Consider the following 19,270-nt stretch of genomic DNA (forward strand, 5'->3'; position numbering starts at 1 on the left):
GTTTATTTTAGATTAAGTTGCTGAATTTTAATCAACTTGCTTTTGTATTAAATGATAAATCGTACTAGCTGCTCTCATCTGCTTCACAAGAGTTGTGGTATAATTGTCTTAAGAAACTAAAAGGAATTATTTTTTAATTAAATGGATACCTGCATCTGTAATGTAGCTTATTTTTTTAACCCGTGATAATCCATATCATTAGTCAACTTGGGTATGACTATCTGGCTGTAAAATAATGAATATCAGAATTTCCCTATGATTAATTGCATTAGAGGTACAAAAAATAAATAAAAATCTGTTCTCTCAATCTGTAAGATAATCATTTTCTTTAATGCTTGCCATTTTAAATTGCCTCTTATCAGATCTTAGCTGTGCATTTACTGCAAGCAGTACTTCCATCATGGGACAAGACGGAAAGGGCAAGAGACATGAAGTGCCTTGTAGAAAAGCTCTTTGGTTTCTTGGGTAGCTTGCTCACCACCTGCTCTTCAGACGTCCCGTTCCTCAGAGGTGAGTGGCTCTCCTCCTCATTTGTGTCCTGGTTAAGTGAGCAGGGCTTCATGTAGCTCCTCTTTTGGGTGTTTCTTTCAGAATCTACTTTGAGGAGGCGGAGGGCCCGCCCTCAGGCCTCTCTGACCGCCACCCACAGCAGCACCCTGGCAGAAGAGGTGGTGGCGCTGCTCCGCACGCTGCACTCCCTGGGTCAGTGGAACGGACTCATAAACAAGTACATTAACTCGCAGCTCCATTCCGTCACCCGCAGCTGCGCCGGAAAGCCATCGGAGGGGGTAGGTGCTACATTTTCAAACCTGCTAGTTTTTCTCTGTAGAATGTTGATTTAACTTTGAAGTTATCTTTTTAAATACTCTGTATTTTGTTGAAAGATATATTTTAAAATATTTTTACTGGAAATATTGAAGAAACTAATGTAAAAATGAATTTGCCTTAATTGTAAGTGTGTAAGAAACAGGTAGCTCCCTGGCTCTCTTCTTCAAGCTTGCTGTCTGTCTGCAGGCCTTGTTAGAGGACTACTTTCCGGACTCTGAGAACCCTGAGGTGGGGGGCCTCATGGCAGTCTTGGCTGTGATCGGGGGCATCGACGGTCGCCTGCGATTGGGGGGACAAGTGATGCATGATGAGTTTGGAGAAGGCACTGTGACTCGCATCACCCCAAAGGGCAAAATCACTGTGCAGTTCTCAGATATGCGGACGTGTCGCGTTTGCCCATTGAATCAGCTGAAACCAGTAGGTGAACTTGTGCTTGGTTACTAGGTAGTAAGAGTGTTAATACTAGAACTGGGTGCTAACATCTGTGCTGGGAAGAACTCGATTCTTGTAGTCCATGTCTGCCTTCTAGGAAGCCATCCAACCTCAGGAAAATCATCTGTCCTACTTCCCTTGTTTGCCTTAAGCTCCTGTGATCAATAGGGCTTGTCTCACAGAGTTATACAGCGTAGTAGTTCATATGTCTTATTTTAGTGTCAAAAGATCGAAAGGGCATTAGCAACTTAGAAGGTACTTTGTAACTATAAGTTAGTTTTAATTATTTTAAAATGTGAATTTATGAAGTTTATTTTTTATTGAACAACTCAATTTTTAAAAAGACCTAAAAACGGTTTCTTTAAAAAAATGACCTTTCTTCATGAAGAAGTTGCTTATTAATTGTGTTGAGTGATATGACTTACGTAGCAGCTACTGTCATCTTAAATCTGTGATTTAGGGATGCATAGGGAAAGTGAGTGATTTATCTGACTTTGATGTCAGCTAAGTGCAATCTGACTCTACCTTTCTATAAAATACTGGTTTTGATTATTATAGGAATATATACACATTTTAGAAAATTTAAAATGTATAGAAAATACCTAGGAAAATAATAGCCACTACTCTAGTAATTATTGTTGAAAAGTTGGTAAAAGGTAAAAAGTAAAAGTTGGGAAAGAAAAGTTGGTGAAGTTAAAGGTTATGTTTACTACACATATAAGTCTCTATCTTGCCTTTAATGTCATCTTTTAAAATTATTATTCTCAGATATAAAAAGATTTAGTATTTCAAAATTAAGACTCATGGTTATGATAACTTTCACAACATATCATGTGTGCATTTCACTGGACACACTTTGAAGGTTTCTGTGTTGTCTCTCCAGCTCCCCGCTGTGGCGTTCAGCGTCACCAACCTACCTTTCACAGAGCCCATGCTCTCTGTCTGGGCTCAGTTGGTGAACCTCGCTGGAAGCAAATTGGAAAAGCACAAAGTAAAGAAATCACCTAAACAGGGTTTTGCAGGTCAGTCCACGGTGCTTCTTGATGAAACAGCTATGGTCTTAACTGGTGGTGTTTGGACAATGTTTATTGTTTGTCTGAGCAAGTTCCTGTCATTGCTAAAGTCTTTGAGTTCAGATGGGTTGATGATTTGTTGAGTTACATTGGGTATGGTGGAACCTTGGGCATGTTGATCAGAGTGTGTGATACAAAGACAAGACGCTGTGGTGGGGGTGGCACCTGGAGAACCCCCAATCTGACCCTGCTTCCCTGTGCCAGCATTGATTTTAAGCAAGCATTCTGAAGAGAGTCTGTTCTCTCTCCTTCCCCATCAACCCTCCAGCCGGGGCCCTCTGGCCCAAGTGCCTTCAGGAGCTTTGCTCTTGGTCTCCTCACTGCCAGATCCAGCAGGGCGTGTGTGTTTGGACTCGCCTTGCTTTGTACCTTTGGACGGTGGGCTAAGACTGAGGCCATCCATGCTTGAACTCTGCCTTCTTTTGGTCTGGAATACTACTCCCTTGATTTTCCTTACATTGTCCCTTCATGTTCTTGGAGAGTTCTTCTCCCTGACTATTCTTTGCACATTGGAAATCCTTTTGGTTTCATCAGTAACTTCTGGCTTATTCTACCTACTCTTCTTGAGTTTTCTCACTCCTTTCTTCTCACTCCTGTGATTGCTGTGGCAGTGTTTATGATGGTGACCACCTTTAACTCTGACTCTCCAATTCACATCTCTGGCTGGAGGGCCATGTGCATGTAAACCACAGCATGTCCAGAATTTAGTTAACCTTGTTCCTTAGCCAACATTTCCCGTCACAGTGAATAAAACAGGTAGCCAGGCCCAGTGCCCAAGAGGCACCTGTGCTCCTCTCATCCCTCCCATCCCATATCCTGGTGCTGCCTTCTGTGGCCTCCAGCATGTCCTGCTTTGGAGCACTGCTGCCATGACTATACCGGCTCTGCTTGTGGTCTGCCTGCACCTGTGTGGTGTCTTCCTTCACTGTTCTACAGTCGGCCCACAGGCATCATGCAGGCATTTGATTAGATAGGACTCGAGGGGGTGCTGCCATCTGGATGAGGTAGAGAGCTATATGTTGTGAGTATCTGACAAAATTGTCTTGGACGAGTCTTGGCAAGAAAAGGTTAAGGTATTTGTATCTGGTTGAAATTTCAGCAATTTGAGAAACATTTGATTATACTAATAGCTAACATGATTCTAACTGTGTTAAGCCATTTAATCCTTACCCCAACCCATTGAGGTAGGTGCATGGGGAACAGGAAAGGGGGAAGAAGACCTGGGGGAGGTAGAGGATGCTCACCCAGAAGCACCAGTCCTAATACCGGGAAAGACGGTTTCTTCATTACTGACAGTATTTGGCGTGGTCAGCTAATTCCCGCGGGGCAGGTCATTCTTTCTGCCATGTTGCAGCAGCGGCACCGAGGTGCAGGGAACAGAGCGCCTTCCCCAGGGTCGTACAACTGGTGAGGAGGAGAGCCCGAGCAGGGTGTGCCATTCCTACTGAGTCCTTTTCTCCCACAGGACAAGTTGACCTGGACCTGCTGAGGTGCCAGCAGTTAAAGCTGTACATCCTGAAGGCTGGTCGTGCACTGCTTTCTCACCAGGACCAGCTCAGGCAAATCTTGTCTCAGCCAGCTGTTCAGGAGGCCACAGCTGCTCATACAGGTATCTCTTAAGGAAACTCTGATAGATCTGTAAGAAAGGCAGATACTCCAGTAGAAAACAGGCAAAGAACACGAACAGGCAGTCATAAAAAGGTAAATAGAGATGGTTTCTAAGTGTACAAGAAAGATGTGCAACCCGGCCAGTAATCAACGAACTGCAAATGATGTTGTCATTATGTTAGACAAAGATCAGGCTATTTGGTGGGGAGGGAGGGAAAACAGTGCTTTCCTTGCCTCAGTGTTTAAAGTGTGGCCATGGGCCAGCAGCAGTGACAGCACATAGGAACGTGTTAGAAATGCAGACTCTCTGGCCGTACCCCAGACCTAAGAAATCAGAATCTGCATTTTAACAAGACCCTAAGGTGGTTCATATACACATAAAGCATCACTGTGTTAACATATTGCTGGTGGGAATTTAAGTTGGTACAACTATCTAATGGGCATTTGAGGAAATGTTAGACTTTAAAATGCATACACACAAACACACACACGTCTATCTAAATCTGTCTGTTTGCCTATCTATCTATATCTATGTCTGTATATCCCTTGACTAGCAAGTCATCTTGTGCGATGACCTTTTTTATCACACAAAAAGGCATGAAGATACGTGTTTACAAATGCTCATTTTGGCTTCTTTGTTGGTATTGTTTTTATGTTGAAAATTGGAGACACCTAAATGCCATTATTAAGTGGTGTATCTGTACAGTAGAATACCATGGCAGCATTGACAGTGATGATATGTATATGTGTTCATTGCCGTGGAAACATGAAAATGATAAAATAAACAAAAAAGCATATTACTATGTCTGTCTGTTCGTAGATAGGCCATAGATTCATCTGCTTACCAAAATAATGACAGTGGAATTTCAGCTGACTTATTCTCTTTATACTTTTCTTTATTACTTCAGTTTTCTAGAATGAGCTCATATCCCTTTGAATAGGAGAAAACCAAAGCTATGAAATACTTTTTGATCATCTACTATTGAAAGACATTGTGCTAAGTATTATGGGGACAAGGTAGTTTTTGTTTGTGATTCTTCCTCTCTGGGATCAGGGTCGGGGGAGAAAATGAACACAGATGGCTCTGTGTAGGTTCTGGGCCAGTACACTGTGAGATGTGTGGGCACAGTTCCACAGGTGTCCTGGGCACCCCAGCAGCTGAGAGCTGGGGAGGGCAGCCTATGAAGAGTGTGGCAAACCCTTGGTGCAGGGTGACGAGGACTCTCTGTCCTGGTGGAGGAGATGGTAGGAGCACGGAAATAGAGCAGTGAGTGTTGGAGAGAGGGTTGAGGCACTCTGCTTTGCAAGGAGCTCAGTTTATCGATGAAAGTGAGGCTAATGCTGGAGAGGTCAGCTGAAGTCATGTGATAGACTGCCTTGAAGAGTGAACCTTAAGGATGAGTTGGAAAGCTGTGGCAGGGATCCACATGATAAGGAGTGATATTCAGGGTGTTACTATTACTCGTACTACAAGTATTTGAAACAGGGAGATCATGGAGATGAGAGAATCACTCTTGTGTCACGTGATGAGGTGTCTTCCAGGGGAAGGCGTAAAAAGTGGGAAGAAAGTTCCAGTAGACATTGTGATGGTGTAGTCTTTTAGATGATAACTTTATGGAAAACCAGTAAAAAGTCAAAGATGGCTGACGTTTCAAGCCTGAGTTATAGGGAGGACAGTGAGGAGTGCCTTTGACAAAAATTAGTAAGTCCAGTGGAGTGTGGGGCGTTTTGTTTTGTTTCTTAACCCTAAGAGAAGAGGGTATTGTGAATTTAGTTTAAATGTTCTGAGTATGAGGTAAATCCAGTGAAAGTGCAGATTCATTCCATATTGGGTGGTGGGAACCTTGAAGATAACCCACACTTGTAGAAGGAACCCCGAGCCCAGGGAATTGGACTGGCTGTTCTGTAGTCACCAGGATGAGTAGCTATGGCAGTGCTAAATCTGGGTTACCATCCCACACCTGGGGCAGAGTGGGGGCTCTAGACAGAGCTGTCGAGGGCGGGGCTTGACACACTCCCATGGCCACCTGTTTTTATAAAGTTTCGTGGGAACACAGCCACACTCGCTTGTTGACGTGTCATCTCTGGCCGCTGTTGCTCTTCAGTGGCAGAATTGAGTAGCTGTGACAGACCATGTGGCTGGTGAGCCTGAACTGTTTCCTCTCTGGCCCTCCAACAGAGAGATTTCCAGGGCCGGCCCCGTGGCTTAGCGATTAAGTGCGTGCGCTCCGCTACTGGCGGCCCAGGTTCGGATCCCGGGCGCGCACCGACGCACCACTTCTCCGGCAATGCTGAGGCCGCGTCCCACATACAGCAACTAGAAGGATGTGCAACTATGACATACAACTGTCTACTGGGGCTTTGGGAGAAGAAAAAAAAAAAAAGGAGGAGGATTGGCAATAGATGTTAGCTCAGAGCCGGCCTTCCTCAGCTAAAAAAAACGAGGAGGATTCAGCATGGATGTTAGCTCAGGGCTGATCTTCCTCACAAACAAACAAACAAACAAACAAATAAATAAATAAATAAGAAAGAAAGATTTCCAGCCCCTGGTCTAGAGGATTAGTAGAAGTTATCACCAAACCAAACCAGTAAACCCAAATGCTAGGTGGGACTGACTTGGCTTGAGGCACTGGGTGTCAGTGAGTCTGGAGCAAATGGGAAGTGCTAACTGCCTCACCCTAAGCTCCTCAGATTAAAACAGACAAAAGGATAACACCCTGACCCCATGGCAGATTTCGTATTGGTATCAGTTTATGGTCTGAACAAAGTTACAGGAAAAGCCAGGACTAGAAGTACACGCTTGGGAGTGTCCATGTTAGGGGTGACTGAAGGAGTGAACGAGCACTAGGAAAGAGAGTGTCTGATGCCCTTGGTCAGAAATCTGGGAGGCAGCTTTTGTTGGCTCTAAGGAGACACGTGAACTAATGAAGGACAGAGGCCAAAAAGGAGAGAGTGGAAAATTCTTCAGAGGCTAGTTTTTGGTATCTCAGCCTTGAAGATTTTGGTAGTGTAGCTCTTGAAGAGGTAGAAATCTTATGTGGTTTAACATGCTCAATGCGTTATCTTTAATAGTAGAGATGCTTGCAGTTGAAAATATAACACATGCATATTTTGTTTTTAAATTCAGATGATGGAGCAGCTGCGTCCCCTGACCTTGGGGACATGTCTCCTGAAGGGCCACAGCCCCCAATGATCCTCCTGCAGCAGTTACTGGCCTCAGCCACCCAGCCATCCCCGGTGAAGGCAATATTTGACAAACAGGAGCTTGAGGTACATTTGGCAGCCTTGGCAGTTTTAATCCGGTGCAGTAAATTGTGAACTTCTTTCCTAGATGTGTATTTTCTTAAGGATAGATTCTGAATTTTAAATGATATGCCAAAATAATTCTTATGACTAGTTAAGCTTTAACCATATTTGTCATAGAATATTATACTAGTTAGAAAATGAATGCATTGAAGTTTAACCTTATTTTGAATTTGTGTGAATTATTTGAAAAAATTAACTAGATTCAACATGGGTCAGATGCTCAAATATCGGTGGAGGGATCTTTTCCCAGGAAATATTACTATCGAAGGAGCCCCATTAGACTTAGGAATATTGCACAGGCCTGTTTGTGTCACTTGCTCCAAAGTCTTTCTTAGGAACACTCTATTGTTGCCAGGCTCTTGGTCCTCACCCTATTTCGGAGCACATGTGTCCGGGGGCCGGGATTGTGGGCACGTTCCCATAGAAGAGATGACATGGGACCGGGTCTAAGAGTGATGGGAACTTTCATGGCCTGCAACATGGAAGGCTAGGTATTTTAAAATATCCTTCTTGCTAGGTAATACATAAAAAATTCTGGGTAAAATATCAAAGACAAAATCAAAACCTTGAGTGCTCAATTTGGCTGGCAGAAAGTACCCTAATAGAAATCCTCAGCAACCAAGACCCTGAGGGGAGCCAGGATCCAGAATGAGGAGGCAGCTGTGTCAGGCCAGTGGCAGGGCTGATAGCAGTCCCAGAGTGTAGGAAGACGGTGGGGTGCAAGGGAGAGGGCAGGAAATGCTGGGCATAGGGTAGGAGGGAAGGAAATATAATGCCTTTTCTGACCTGGCCCGAATGCCAACTACTTGTCAGGTCTGAAACCCTCTAAGATGAGAGATCAGGTTCAAGTGTGGTGGTGTTTCCAGTCATCTGTAGAGATGATAAGAGGACACTGAGTAATGAAGAAGGGTGTTGGCGGAGTGCACCCCAGAATCACGCTGGTGGTGCCCAGTGCTAAGAGGAATGATGCAGAAGGCAACAGTTGTCCTTTAAGAATTGGGAATGGCTGTTGTACTGAAGAGAAATCATCCATTGTTTTGTCTCCATTGATTCTGATGGAAATTAAGCCAACATTCTTATTCTTCTCTATGAAATGGCCTTTTTTCCTTTGGCTGCATTTAATATTTTCTGCAATTTGTCTAAGATGTGCTTCTGTGTGTGTGTGTGTGTGTGTGTTTCTTTCCCCCATCCTCTGTGGGATTTGCTTAAGTTACTTGCATTTCTGGCTTGTTTTTTTTTTTTCACCACCAAATTTGAAAACTTTTTGGCCATTATATTTTTTCCTGTCCCACTCTCTTTTTGTTTTTTTCTAAGGCTACCATTATACATCTGTTAGACTATTAGTGAGTTTATTATTTTTTAATCTTTTTTGCTTGGTTAATTTGTATTTGCTATGTTTTTAAGATCAGAGTCTCTGCTTTGTCGGGTCTAATCTGTAAATCCCTGCAAGAAATGCTTTATTTTATGTTTTCATATCTCATATTTCCATTTGCCTCTTATTTTATAGTTTTATATCTCTCCTGACAGTTCCCATCTCTTCACCCCTTACATGTGTCTGTATACTTTAAAACGTATTTCTGATAGCAAACAATAAATTTAGTGTAATTAATTCTAACACCTGGGCCACCTGTTGGTCTGCTCCTATTGGCAGTTTTTTCTCTTGATTATAGTCAATTATGGGTTCTGCTTCTTCACGTATCTAATAATTTTTATTGTATTCTGGAAGTTTTGGATATTATGTTGTATTGGCTCTGGGTTCCCTCAGCTGCCTCTGGAGGAAGTGGAATTTTATTCTCGAAGACGGTTCAGTACCTGGCGTTCTCCTCAGTCCTGTGGAGGCTTGGTTCTAGACTTTTTAATGATGGTCTGTTTTTGTTTTGCCCTTAGTCCTGGTTTCCTGGTCCCTAATTCTAAGGGCTTCATAATTTCTTCTGGGGTTTCAGTGGAAACCTCGACGTCTTGATCAGCTAGCTCCCTCTAACTTGGTTGGACTTGGACCTCAAACTGTCTCCCCAGCACTGGGCAGCTGTAGAAATCCCTCCAGCCTTCCAGCAGTCTCAGACATGCTCAGTTGGAATCAGCCAAGGATTTGAGGGTAGTCTGTGTGTACATTTTGTGGTTTTTCCCTCTGTAGTTCCTCCCTCATTTTCTAATTGCTCTGGCAAGCCTGAATTCAGCCTCTGACTACAGTCCCATAACACTGCCTCTGTCAGCAGCTTGCCTACTGGCTTCCCTTATGTCAAGGATTGCACCTGTTCCAGTTTTGATTGCTTTGGCTGTTCTCCAGTGCCTTCAAGCAGTTTTTAAAAATATTTTATCCAGAGTTCATAGTTATCATCAGCAGAGGTTTAATCCAGTACACGCTAACTCCCCATTACCGGAACCAGCTCAGTCTGGTTTTGAATTGTAAGCTTTTAGGATGAAGCTGGTCTCTTCCGAGTTACTTAGTCTTCACAGCAAAACCCTAGGTTTTGATACTTCCTAAGCACTGGAGGGCTCATTGGTGTCCTCAGTTTCTTCCTAAGTCCTTCTTCACATGCTCTGTTAAAAACAATAGCAAATCTTAGGTGCTCTGAGAGCATCTGGAGATGAGGAGCAGAGAGGTGCAAGTGGATCAGAGAGAGGGCTGTGTGTGCTGGAGGTAGGGACCCACGTGCAGACCCCAGAGATGCATGTGTTCATGGAGTCGTCGCAGTTTGTTTCCCAATATTTTTTATTTCCCTTGTTTTTTTATACCATATTTAATCCCAGAGCAGTTCTTTTACCCTTGAGTTGTTGAGAGTTGATTTGGTGGTATATGAGAGAGTCCCGTGTCATCTCTGGCCTGTCTTACAGAGAGAAGAGAGCAGGAGACTGTGGATACTGCCTGGTCCCAGAGAGACGGGGGGAGGATGCCTTTCTTTCTGTCCCATCGGGCCCCTCTCACTCTACACAGCTTGCTTCACACTCAGAGCTTAGGGCTGCTGTGAAGGTTCCCTTAATGGACATTGATAATTGGCTAATCTGCTAGGCTCCGTATGTGCTGAAGCAGGAGTTATGTGGCCACCAAGTCTCCCCTCTGCATTAAACTATGAAACTTGTCTGTCGTTTTTTAACATGTTTTATCCATTCATTTTAAAATACACATGTAAGTCTGTGTTTTCCCTACTTCTGCACTGCAGTTCATAGTAGAAGTCCATAATTTCCATTTTCTTAGACTGCTTGAGTCACCTGACTTCTACAGACGTCCTGGCTCCGCTCTTGTTTCCTCAGGCTGCCGCGTTGGCTGTGTGTCAGTGTTTGGCTGTGGAGTCCACTCACCCATCGAGCCCGGTGTTTGAAGACTGCAGCTCCAGTGAGGCCACGACGCCTGTCCCTGTGCAGCATGTTCGCCCTGTCAGAGCAAAGAAGCGCAAGCAGTCACCTGTTCCTGCTCTGCCTATTGTGGTTCAACTCATGGAAATGGGATTTCCGAGAAGGAACATAGAGTTTGCGCTGAAGTCGCTCACTGGTGCCTCTGGGAATGCTGCTGGCTTACCAGGTACTGCATTTTCCTTGTGGATGTTTCGCTTAACATTCCCACCCCTGTTTGTTTGTAGGTTTATCTTGCAATACCACCATCAGAGGCCCTTTGGGCAGGCAGGTGCTATGAGTCCTCACTGTGGATGCGCTGTGTGTGTGCTTGTAGGCGTGGAGGCCTTGGTTGGATGGCTGCTGGACCACGCCGATGTGCAGGTCACAGATCTCTCGGATGCAGACACAGGGTCTGAGGAGTGTTCAGATGGGGAGGTTGTGGAGGATGTGGACGACACAGCCTACGCTATGGTCAGTGCTTCCCCTGCGGCCACCCCTGTGCTCGCGTCTGCCTAGTCTGTGCTCTGGGTTCCTCTGCGCTGCTCCATGGGGCACATAACAAAACTACTAAGTGCTGACTGGGTTTTCTGTGCCTTAATTACTTTTAGCTTTAAAACAGACCTTTGCTGAAACATCTAATGATGTTGGGTTGTCATTTGAAGATACTTCATTAAAAAATCATGTTTTATGTGACACACTGATTTCTGACTTGAGTAAATTGTTTTATGGGATTAATTTGGAAATGCTTCAGAAATTTTCTATATTGGTAGCTTTTGAGATTCATTTCTGCTTTCTGTGCTATTACTATTAATCTTTTTTAAGTGAAGATTTTTATAGTGAAAATACAGTATTTGATAGTTCAGTTTTTAATATTATAGATTTCACATACTTTCTTTTTAAGTAGCTTTATCTGGTTCACCATTTTAAAAAGCTGTCTTTATCTTTTGTAGTCTACTAGTGCTGTTGTAACGGAGAGCCAAACTTACAAAAAGCGAGCTGATTTCTTGAGTAATGATGATTATGCTGTGTATGTGAGAGAGAATATTCAGGTGAGTAATTGTCTTAGGCAGGAGCCTTGCTCAGGTTTCATTGAGCAAATGTTTGAGCATCTCCTATGTGCCAAGCGTCAGTGGACAGAGGTCCCTGCCCTCAGGGAGCCTGTATTCTAGATGTGAAAGACAGATAGTAATCAAACCTGGCAAACAGACTATAATTTATTAGAAGGTGGTGCATACTGTGGAAATGAGAGAGAGTGGACTAGAGGGATGGGAGGTAGAGAGGGAGTGGGATCAGTGGTGGGGGCAAGCGGTGTTGAGAAGTGAGCTGGGTGCACAGGCTTGCGGGGTGTTGAGGGGCTGGCTCAGCAGCTACTGGGAAAGTCAGAGGCCTGGCAAGAGAGAGCACATCTGGTGTGTGCAGCACCCAGCAGGGAGGCCACTGTTGCTGGAGCCGAGTGAGCAGAGAACAGAGGAGCAGGAGAGGAGCAGGAGGGGCCAAGAGCAAAAGGTGGCTTGTCCACAGTGATGGGACACAGAGACATGTGCTTGTCCACTGTTCCCATTGTGGACACTTTAATCTATTTTTGCTTGCTTTTCTCATATCATTCTCGCTGCCATCTAATTTTAAATCTAGTTTTGCTTTTTATATAGTCCTTTTTCCACCTTAAATCTTTTCTTGTTTTAATTCTTTTCTGTTAGTGTACTTCAGAGAAAATCCCAGAAATCATCTCATTTCACCTGTAAATATGTCAGTATGTATTCCTAATAGATAAAGGAGTTTATTTTTAACATAATGACATTACTGTTACCTAACATTACCTAACAAATAAACAGTAATTCCTTAATATCATCTCATATTCAATGCTTGCTCAGATTTTCCCAGTTTTCTCAAAAATGGCTTTTTACAATAATTTTTTTGAATTTGGACGCAAATATTATACACCTTACATGTGGGTGATGTGTCTCTGAAGTGTCTTTTTAACCTAGAACAGCGTCTCCCTCATTTTTTCCTTTTCATGCCATTTACTTGTAGCTGAAACTATGGTGGCCCACATCTTCCTCCCTCCTCTGCATTTCCTATCAAGTCAGAGCGAGAGCTGGAGGGTGACTGGACTCAGGCTTCGTCTTAGGCAAGAATGCGTTATGTGGACCAGTGCGCAGTGTCGCTGGGATAGGTCTTGTCAGCCTGCTCCATCCATTAAGAAGTTCTCTATTAATTGTTCATCTCGGCACTTCAGTAGCCTTTAGTGTAATCACCTAGGCCCATCAGGAGGGGTTGCACAGTAGTGCTTTTCTAACTTGGTCATCCCTTCCAAATTTTTTAGCTCGAGTTCTGTTCTTTGAAGAAACCTTGCTTATCGGCTTTGGCCACTCTTTATAATATAGTTTGTATAGGAATGGCAGAATAAATGCTTGTTTTTTTTTGTTTGTTTGTTTCTTTGGCTTTATCAATTTTCAGAATGGTGAATTGGTGCTCTGGTACTTATAAAGGTGACCAGGAACCTTTGTTTTGTTTATTATTATGATGATGTATTTATTGTCTGTTAGGAATTTGATGTTTTAGCCATTATTTCTCTTGAGAAGATTGTCCTTTTGGGTGAACCCATTAATCTTTGCTAGCTCCTTTGCTTTATGGCACAAGTTGATCCAGGCTCATCTTATATATTTCCTGCCCCAGACAGCAAGCCAGCAAGTTTTCTAAAGATCCCTAGTTCCACTTAGTGTAAAATGATATTGAGAGCACACGCTTTGTGCTAGAGGAGATCCTTTCTTAGGAATAGAATAATGCTACTTATTCACTGGGCTGAATTTTTAATTTAATTTTAATTGTAGGTGGGAATGATGGTTAGATGCTGTCGGACATATGAAGAAGTGTGTGAAGGAGACGTGGGCAAAGTTATCAAACTGGATAGAGATGGATTACATGACCTCAACGTGCAGTGTGATTGGCAGCAGAAAGGAGGCACTTACTGGGTTAGGTATATTCACGTGGAACTTATTGGTGAGCACATTCTTTATTAAGTTCTTTTGCTTTTTCTTCGTTAGAAACAGAGTTCCCAGAAATGAATGCTAATTATAGTGTTGGAATCTCTAGGCTATCCTCCACCAAGTTCTCCTTCTCACATCAAGATTGGTGATAAAGTTCGAGTCAAAGCCTCAGTCACCACACCAAAATACAAGTGGGGATCCGTGACTCATCAAAGTGTGGGGGTTGTGAAAGGTAATATTAATAGGGAACAAAGTTCCAAATGTTAACTTTTCATCAACTAATATAAACTCTTTTTTTTTCATTCAAGGGCTAGAAAAACAAGTGTGAAGAAAACTTTATGATATATAAGTAGTGTTCTTTTGCTTGTCAGTGCCCTCTGGACTAGAAACACACCTGTAGTTGAAGAGAGTCAGGTTTATTAACTCATTGCAACTCGGGAGGATGCATGCCCTGGCAAATGGGGCATCTCCATAGCAGGTGTAACAGAGGACTAATGGGACTTGTGTCAGGGATTTTGGGGAGGGTGCAAGGAAGCAGGGTAATTCTAAGACTGGATATCTTAATAAACTGTAAGACTAGGTGTCTTATATAAATAAATATCAAAGACCGGTTATCTAAGTAAATAAATATCTTAATCCTGGAGCTAGGATGAATTTACAATTGGCAAGTTGTTCCCATTAGCCAGGACAGGGGCGGCTGGTCATGTTTGTGGTTTGGATTAGATTTGGACTTGATCAGACACGACTGAGGAGTGGTTTTTGTTTTTGTCTCAATCCATCAGAGTCACAAGGTGGCCTTGTCTGATGTTGGTGTTCTGTCAGTCATTCTGCCAAATGGCCTATATCTGAGTGTCAGGCTAGCTCCTGTGGTCAGAGACTGCTTTTCTCTTTTTTTTAATGCTGTATAGAAATTTAGGGTTGAATTTAAGAAATAGAGATGGAGTTAGGAACTGGAAACACGAAATTCTCCTCAAATACGTGGTACACTTTAGAAGGCAAACTATGTCCATTTTAACAATTGCATGAGAAATAATTAAATAGGCGTGTGGTTTTATTTTATTTTTAAACTCTTTCGAAGTCATAAAGAGATCCTGTTTTGTTTTATTTTGTTTTAAGCTTTGTAGAAAACTCTCTTACTATCAAATGGCTTAGATTAAGAAAGGCCACAATGGTGGTGCTTCCCCAGTGGATAGGGGTGTTAGTGTTTCTCAGTTACATAAGAACAAATGGCTTATTTAACTTTTTGCTTGAGTTTAACATTTTTCTTAAGAGATTCTTAAAAGTTTTACAAATTAAAACAAAGGTAAATTTTAAAAACAGGAACTTGGTTGAGAAGTTAATGTTTTAAGTAGCAGAGTGCTCTTACCCAAAGGACAAGAGATGTCTTAACGTTATTAACGTGAGTTTTATTCCCTAAGATACTAAATGGAGTTTTGACTTGGTGTAATTAAAAACAAACAAACCTGTTTATTGTGGAAAATTTCAAACATATACAAAAGTAGAGAGTCTAGCATAATGAGCCTCCATATACCCATAACCTGGCTTCAACAATTGTCAACTCCTGGCCAAAGTTGTTTCAGCTATGACCCTTCCCTCAGTTACTTTGAAGCTAATCCCTGACTGACATCATGTGTTAGTTCATCCATAAGTATCTTAGTATGTCTCTCTAAAGCATAAGTACTCTTTGTAAAACATAAGTAACTGATATATAATGTCACATGGCTAGGTATAGTTTTATTTAATTTTAGGTTTTTATTGGTGATAAAGATGTTTCAGGCAATTTCTGTTCTGCCCTAGCTTTCAGTGCCAATGGAAAAGATGTCATTGTCGACTTTCCTCAACAGTCTCACTGGACCGGCCTGTTATCAGAAATGGAGTTGGTGCCTAGTGTTCATCCTGGGGTTACGTGAGTTATCTTTTTTACATTGCTAGTTTTGTTTTGAGAGGAATGGTTTTCTTTGGAATTAAGTTTAATAAATGACATCATCTTTTTCTTATCAACTCAATGGCTATTTTAAAAATAGGTGTGATGGCTGTCAGATGTTTCCTATCAATGGATCTAGATTCAAATGCAGAAACTGTGATGACTTTGATTTTTGTGAAACGTGTTTCAAGACCAGAAAACACAACACTAGGCATACATTTGGCAGAATAAATGAACCAGGTATGGTAGAATGGTTACGTTCTCTCTCTCATCAAAAATATTATTAATGAGAATTATTTTGGGCACAAATGTATTCAATTTTGCTCTTTTAAAGTTCATATTTATATGATGAGCAGTGTACATTGTGCACGGTGAAACAGGAAAGATGGTCCTACTCACTGATGACTTGCTATATTTTTTTTCTAGCAATGAGGGGCCGTGGGAATTAGAATAATAGGGTTTGTTTGCTTGTATTTCCATGAAGAGTGTTAAAAGGATCTCAGGAAACTGTTTCATTGCATGGGGTCTGGAATTGGATAGATGGAGAGTGAGTCTTTTTATTTGTCTGTCTTCTAATATATTTTTTTATTGTGGCAGATATATACAACATAAAATTTGCCATATTAATCACTTTTAGGTGTGCAATTCAGGGAATATAGCACAACTGTCACCGTTATCTATTTCCAAAACTTTTTCACCACTCCAAACAGAAACTGTACCCATTAAGTGATAATTCCCCATTCTCCCCTCCCCCAGTCCCTGGTAACCTCTAATCTGCTTTATGTCTCTATGAATTTGATGACTCTAGGTATTTCACAGAGGTGGAAGCATAGAAAATTTGTCCTTTTGTATCCGGCTTATTTCACTTAGCATTATGTTTTCAGGGTTCATGCTACCAGGGTTCAGGTAGCATGTGTCAGAACTTCATTTCTTTTTATGGCTGAGTAATATTCCATTGTATGTATATACCACAGTTTCTTTATACATTCATCTATTAATGGACATTTTGGTTGTTTCTACCTTTTGGCTTTTGTGAACAACGTTGCTGTGAGCATTGGTGTACAAATCTGTTTGAGTCCCTATTTTCAAAACCAGCATTGAAATTGGAGGGTGGTGTGGTAGCTTTGTTTAACTTTTTGAGGAACTGTCAAAATGTTCTCCACAGTGGCTGCATCATTTTATATTCCCACCAGCAATGTGTGAGGGTTCCAATTTCTTCATGTCCTCCCCAACATTTGTTGTTCTCCACTTTTTTTTTTTTTTGTTACAGCCGTCCTGATGGGTGAAATGTAATATCTTACTGTGATTTTGATTTGTGTTTCCCTAATGACAAATGACACTGAGCCCCTCTTCATGTGCTTTTTGGCCATTTGTATATCTTTTTTGAGGGCATGTCTATCAAGTCCTTTGCCCATTTTTAAATTTTTGATGTTGAGTTGTAGGAGTCCCTTATATATTCTGGACATTAAACCTTTATCAGATATATGATTTGCAAATATTTTATCCTATTCTGTGGTTTATCTTTTCCCTCTTGATAGGATCCTGTGGTGCACAAAAGTTTTAAATTTTAATGAAGTCCAATTTATTTGTTTTTTTCTTTTGTTGCCTGTGCATTTCATGTCATATTTGCTTTTGCTTTTAATTTAAGGAACCGTTGCTAAATCCAAAATCGTGAAGATTAGCCTCTGTGTTTCTTTCTAAGAGGTTTGTAGTTTTAGCTCTTAAATTTAGGTTTTTGATCTACTTTAGTTTTTGTATATGGTATAATGTGAGGGTCCAATTTCATTCTTTTACTTGTGTATCCAGTTTTCCCAGCACTATTTGTTGAAAAGACTGTCCTTTCACATTGAATGATCTTGGCACCCTTTTTGAAAATCAGTTGACCCTAGATGTGAGAGTTTATTTCTGGGCTTTCAATTCTATTCCATTGGTCTATTTGCCTGTCCATATGCCAGTACCGCACCATTGTGATTAGGATAGCTTTGCAGTTAAGTTTTGAAATTGGGAAATGTGAAATCTTTCTTTTACAAGGTTGTTTTGGCTATTTGGTGTTCCTTGAAATTCGTTATGAATTTTTAGATGATTTTTCTACTTCTTTAAAAAACAATATTTCGATAGGAATTGCATTGAATCTGTATATCACTTTGGGTGAAACTGTCATTTTGATAATATTAAGTCTTCCAATCCATGAACAAGGGATGTCTTTCCATCTACTTAGATCTTTTTAAATTTCTTTCAGCAATGTTTTGTGATTTTCAATGTACAGTCATGTGTGGCATAACAATGTTTTGGTCAATGACAGACGGTGTATACTATGGTGGTCCCATGAGATTAGTATCATGTAGCCTAGATGTGTAGCGGGCTATACCATCTAGGTTTGTGTAAGTATACTCTATGAAGTTGACACAACGACGAAATTACCTAACGTTGCATTTCTCAGAACATGTCCCCGTTGTTAAGTAATGCATGACTGTACAAGTCTTGTGCCTTCTTGGTTAAATTTATTCCTAAGTATTTGTTTTTCATGCAATTTTAAAGAGAATTGTTTTCTTAATTTCCTTTTTGGTATGTTTGTTGCTAGTGTATAGAAATACACACTATACATATGCACTACACGTTTTCAACATATTTTGTGTGTTGAATTTATATCCAGCCACTTTGCAGAATTTGTTTATTAGCTCTGACAGGTTTTTTGGTGTGGATTCTTGAACTCTAAAGCATACATATATGAACATGTCATCTGTGAACAGAGATAGTTTTACCTCTTCCTTTCCAATTTGGATGCCTTCTATTTCTTTTTCCTCCCCTTATTGCTTCAGCGAGATCTTCCAGTACTTTGTTGACTAGAAATGGCAAAGGTGGCATCTTCATCTCGCTCCTGATCTTAGGGGGAAATCCTTCGATCTTTCACCATTGAGTATGATGTTAGCTGTGAGATTTTCATAATGGCCTTTATCATGTTGAGGAAGTTCTTTTCTAGTCCTAATTTGCAAGATTCTCTTATCTTTATGTGGGAGAGCTGTAGAATCTGTACAGCTATCTCCTTTTCAAGCCTAACTTTGAATACTTTCTTGTTTTTTCTTGATCAGCCTGCCATGGGTTTACAAATTTAAGTAGTCTTTTCAAAGAACTGACTTTTGGCTTTGATTTGCTGTCTCTCGTATCTTTATTGTTTCTTTCTTTTTCCTATGGAATTTGGGTTTAGGTTGATTTTTTGTTTCTGTCCTCTTGAGGTGAATGCTGAGCTCATTAATTTTTCACTTTCATCTTTTCTAATATATAAACTTAAAATTTTAAGTTGATCTTTAAGGCTTAAGCTGTATCCTGCAATACTGATATGTAGTAATATTTCATTAACATACATTTCACAGTATTTTTTAAATTCCTTTGGAGTTATTTTCTTGTGTTCATTGGTTTTTAAATTTTCAAACATATCAGCATTTTCTAGGTATCTTCTTACTGGTTTATGATTGCCTTAAGAGTCTGTACTCTGATCTTTGGCATTTTCTGAAACTTTCATATGATCATATGACTCAGCACATGATGGGATTTTATAAATTTTTTATGTGTGCCTAAAAGAAAGTCTCCTACAGTTCTGTGGTTGAGTTAGTGTTTGCTTAGTGTATCTTTTTCTAGCCTTTTGCCTTCAACCTTTTTGTATTACCATATTTTAGATATATTTCTTGTAAGTTGTAGATAGTTGTATTTTTTTAATTCCAATATGATGATCTTTATCTTTTGTTTGGATCATTTAGGATTTACATTTAGGGTCATTTTAT

General features: G+C 41.0%; 1 protein-coding gene across 10 annotated transcripts in view; it reads left to right on the forward strand.

The window, feature by feature from the left end:
• HERC2 (HECT and RLD domain containing E3 ubiquitin protein ligase 2) overlaps window positions 1-19,270 on the forward strand; it is a 229,527-nt gene that overhangs the window by 126,305 nt on the left and 83,952 nt on the right. For 8 of the 10 annotated variants that reach the window (XM_058542234.1, XM_058542239.1, XM_058542230.1 and 5 more), the window contains 13 exons: window positions 363-510; window positions 592-788; window positions 1,015-1,245; window positions 2,144-2,282; window positions 3,799-3,942; window positions 7,069-7,211; window positions 10,500-10,767; window positions 10,915-11,051; window positions 11,531-11,629; window positions 13,412-13,580; window positions 13,659-13,799; window positions 15,365-15,473; window positions 15,592-15,731. In XM_058542234.1, the coding sequence (XP_058398217.1) occupies window positions 363-510; window positions 592-788; window positions 1,015-1,245; window positions 2,144-2,282; window positions 3,799-3,942; window positions 7,069-7,211; window positions 10,500-10,767; window positions 10,915-11,051; window positions 11,531-11,629; window positions 13,412-13,580; window positions 13,659-13,799; window positions 15,365-15,473; window positions 15,592-15,731 (2,065 nt within the window). The remainder of the gene's footprint in view (window positions 1-362; window positions 511-591; window positions 789-1,014; window positions 1,246-2,143; window positions 2,283-3,798; window positions 3,943-7,068; window positions 7,212-10,499; window positions 10,768-10,914; window positions 11,052-11,530; window positions 11,630-13,411; window positions 13,581-13,658; window positions 13,800-15,364; window positions 15,474-15,591; window positions 15,732-19,270) is intronic. The other 2 variants (XM_058542233.1, XM_058542236.1) reach the window with 1 other exon arrangement.

This window comes from Diceros bicornis, chromosome 5 (assembly GCF_020826845.1).
Source record: "Diceros bicornis minor isolate mBicDic1 chromosome 5, mDicBic1.mat.cur, whole genome shotgun sequence".
Lineage (NCBI taxonomy): Eukaryota > Metazoa > Chordata > Mammalia > Perissodactyla > Rhinocerotidae > Diceros > Diceros bicornis.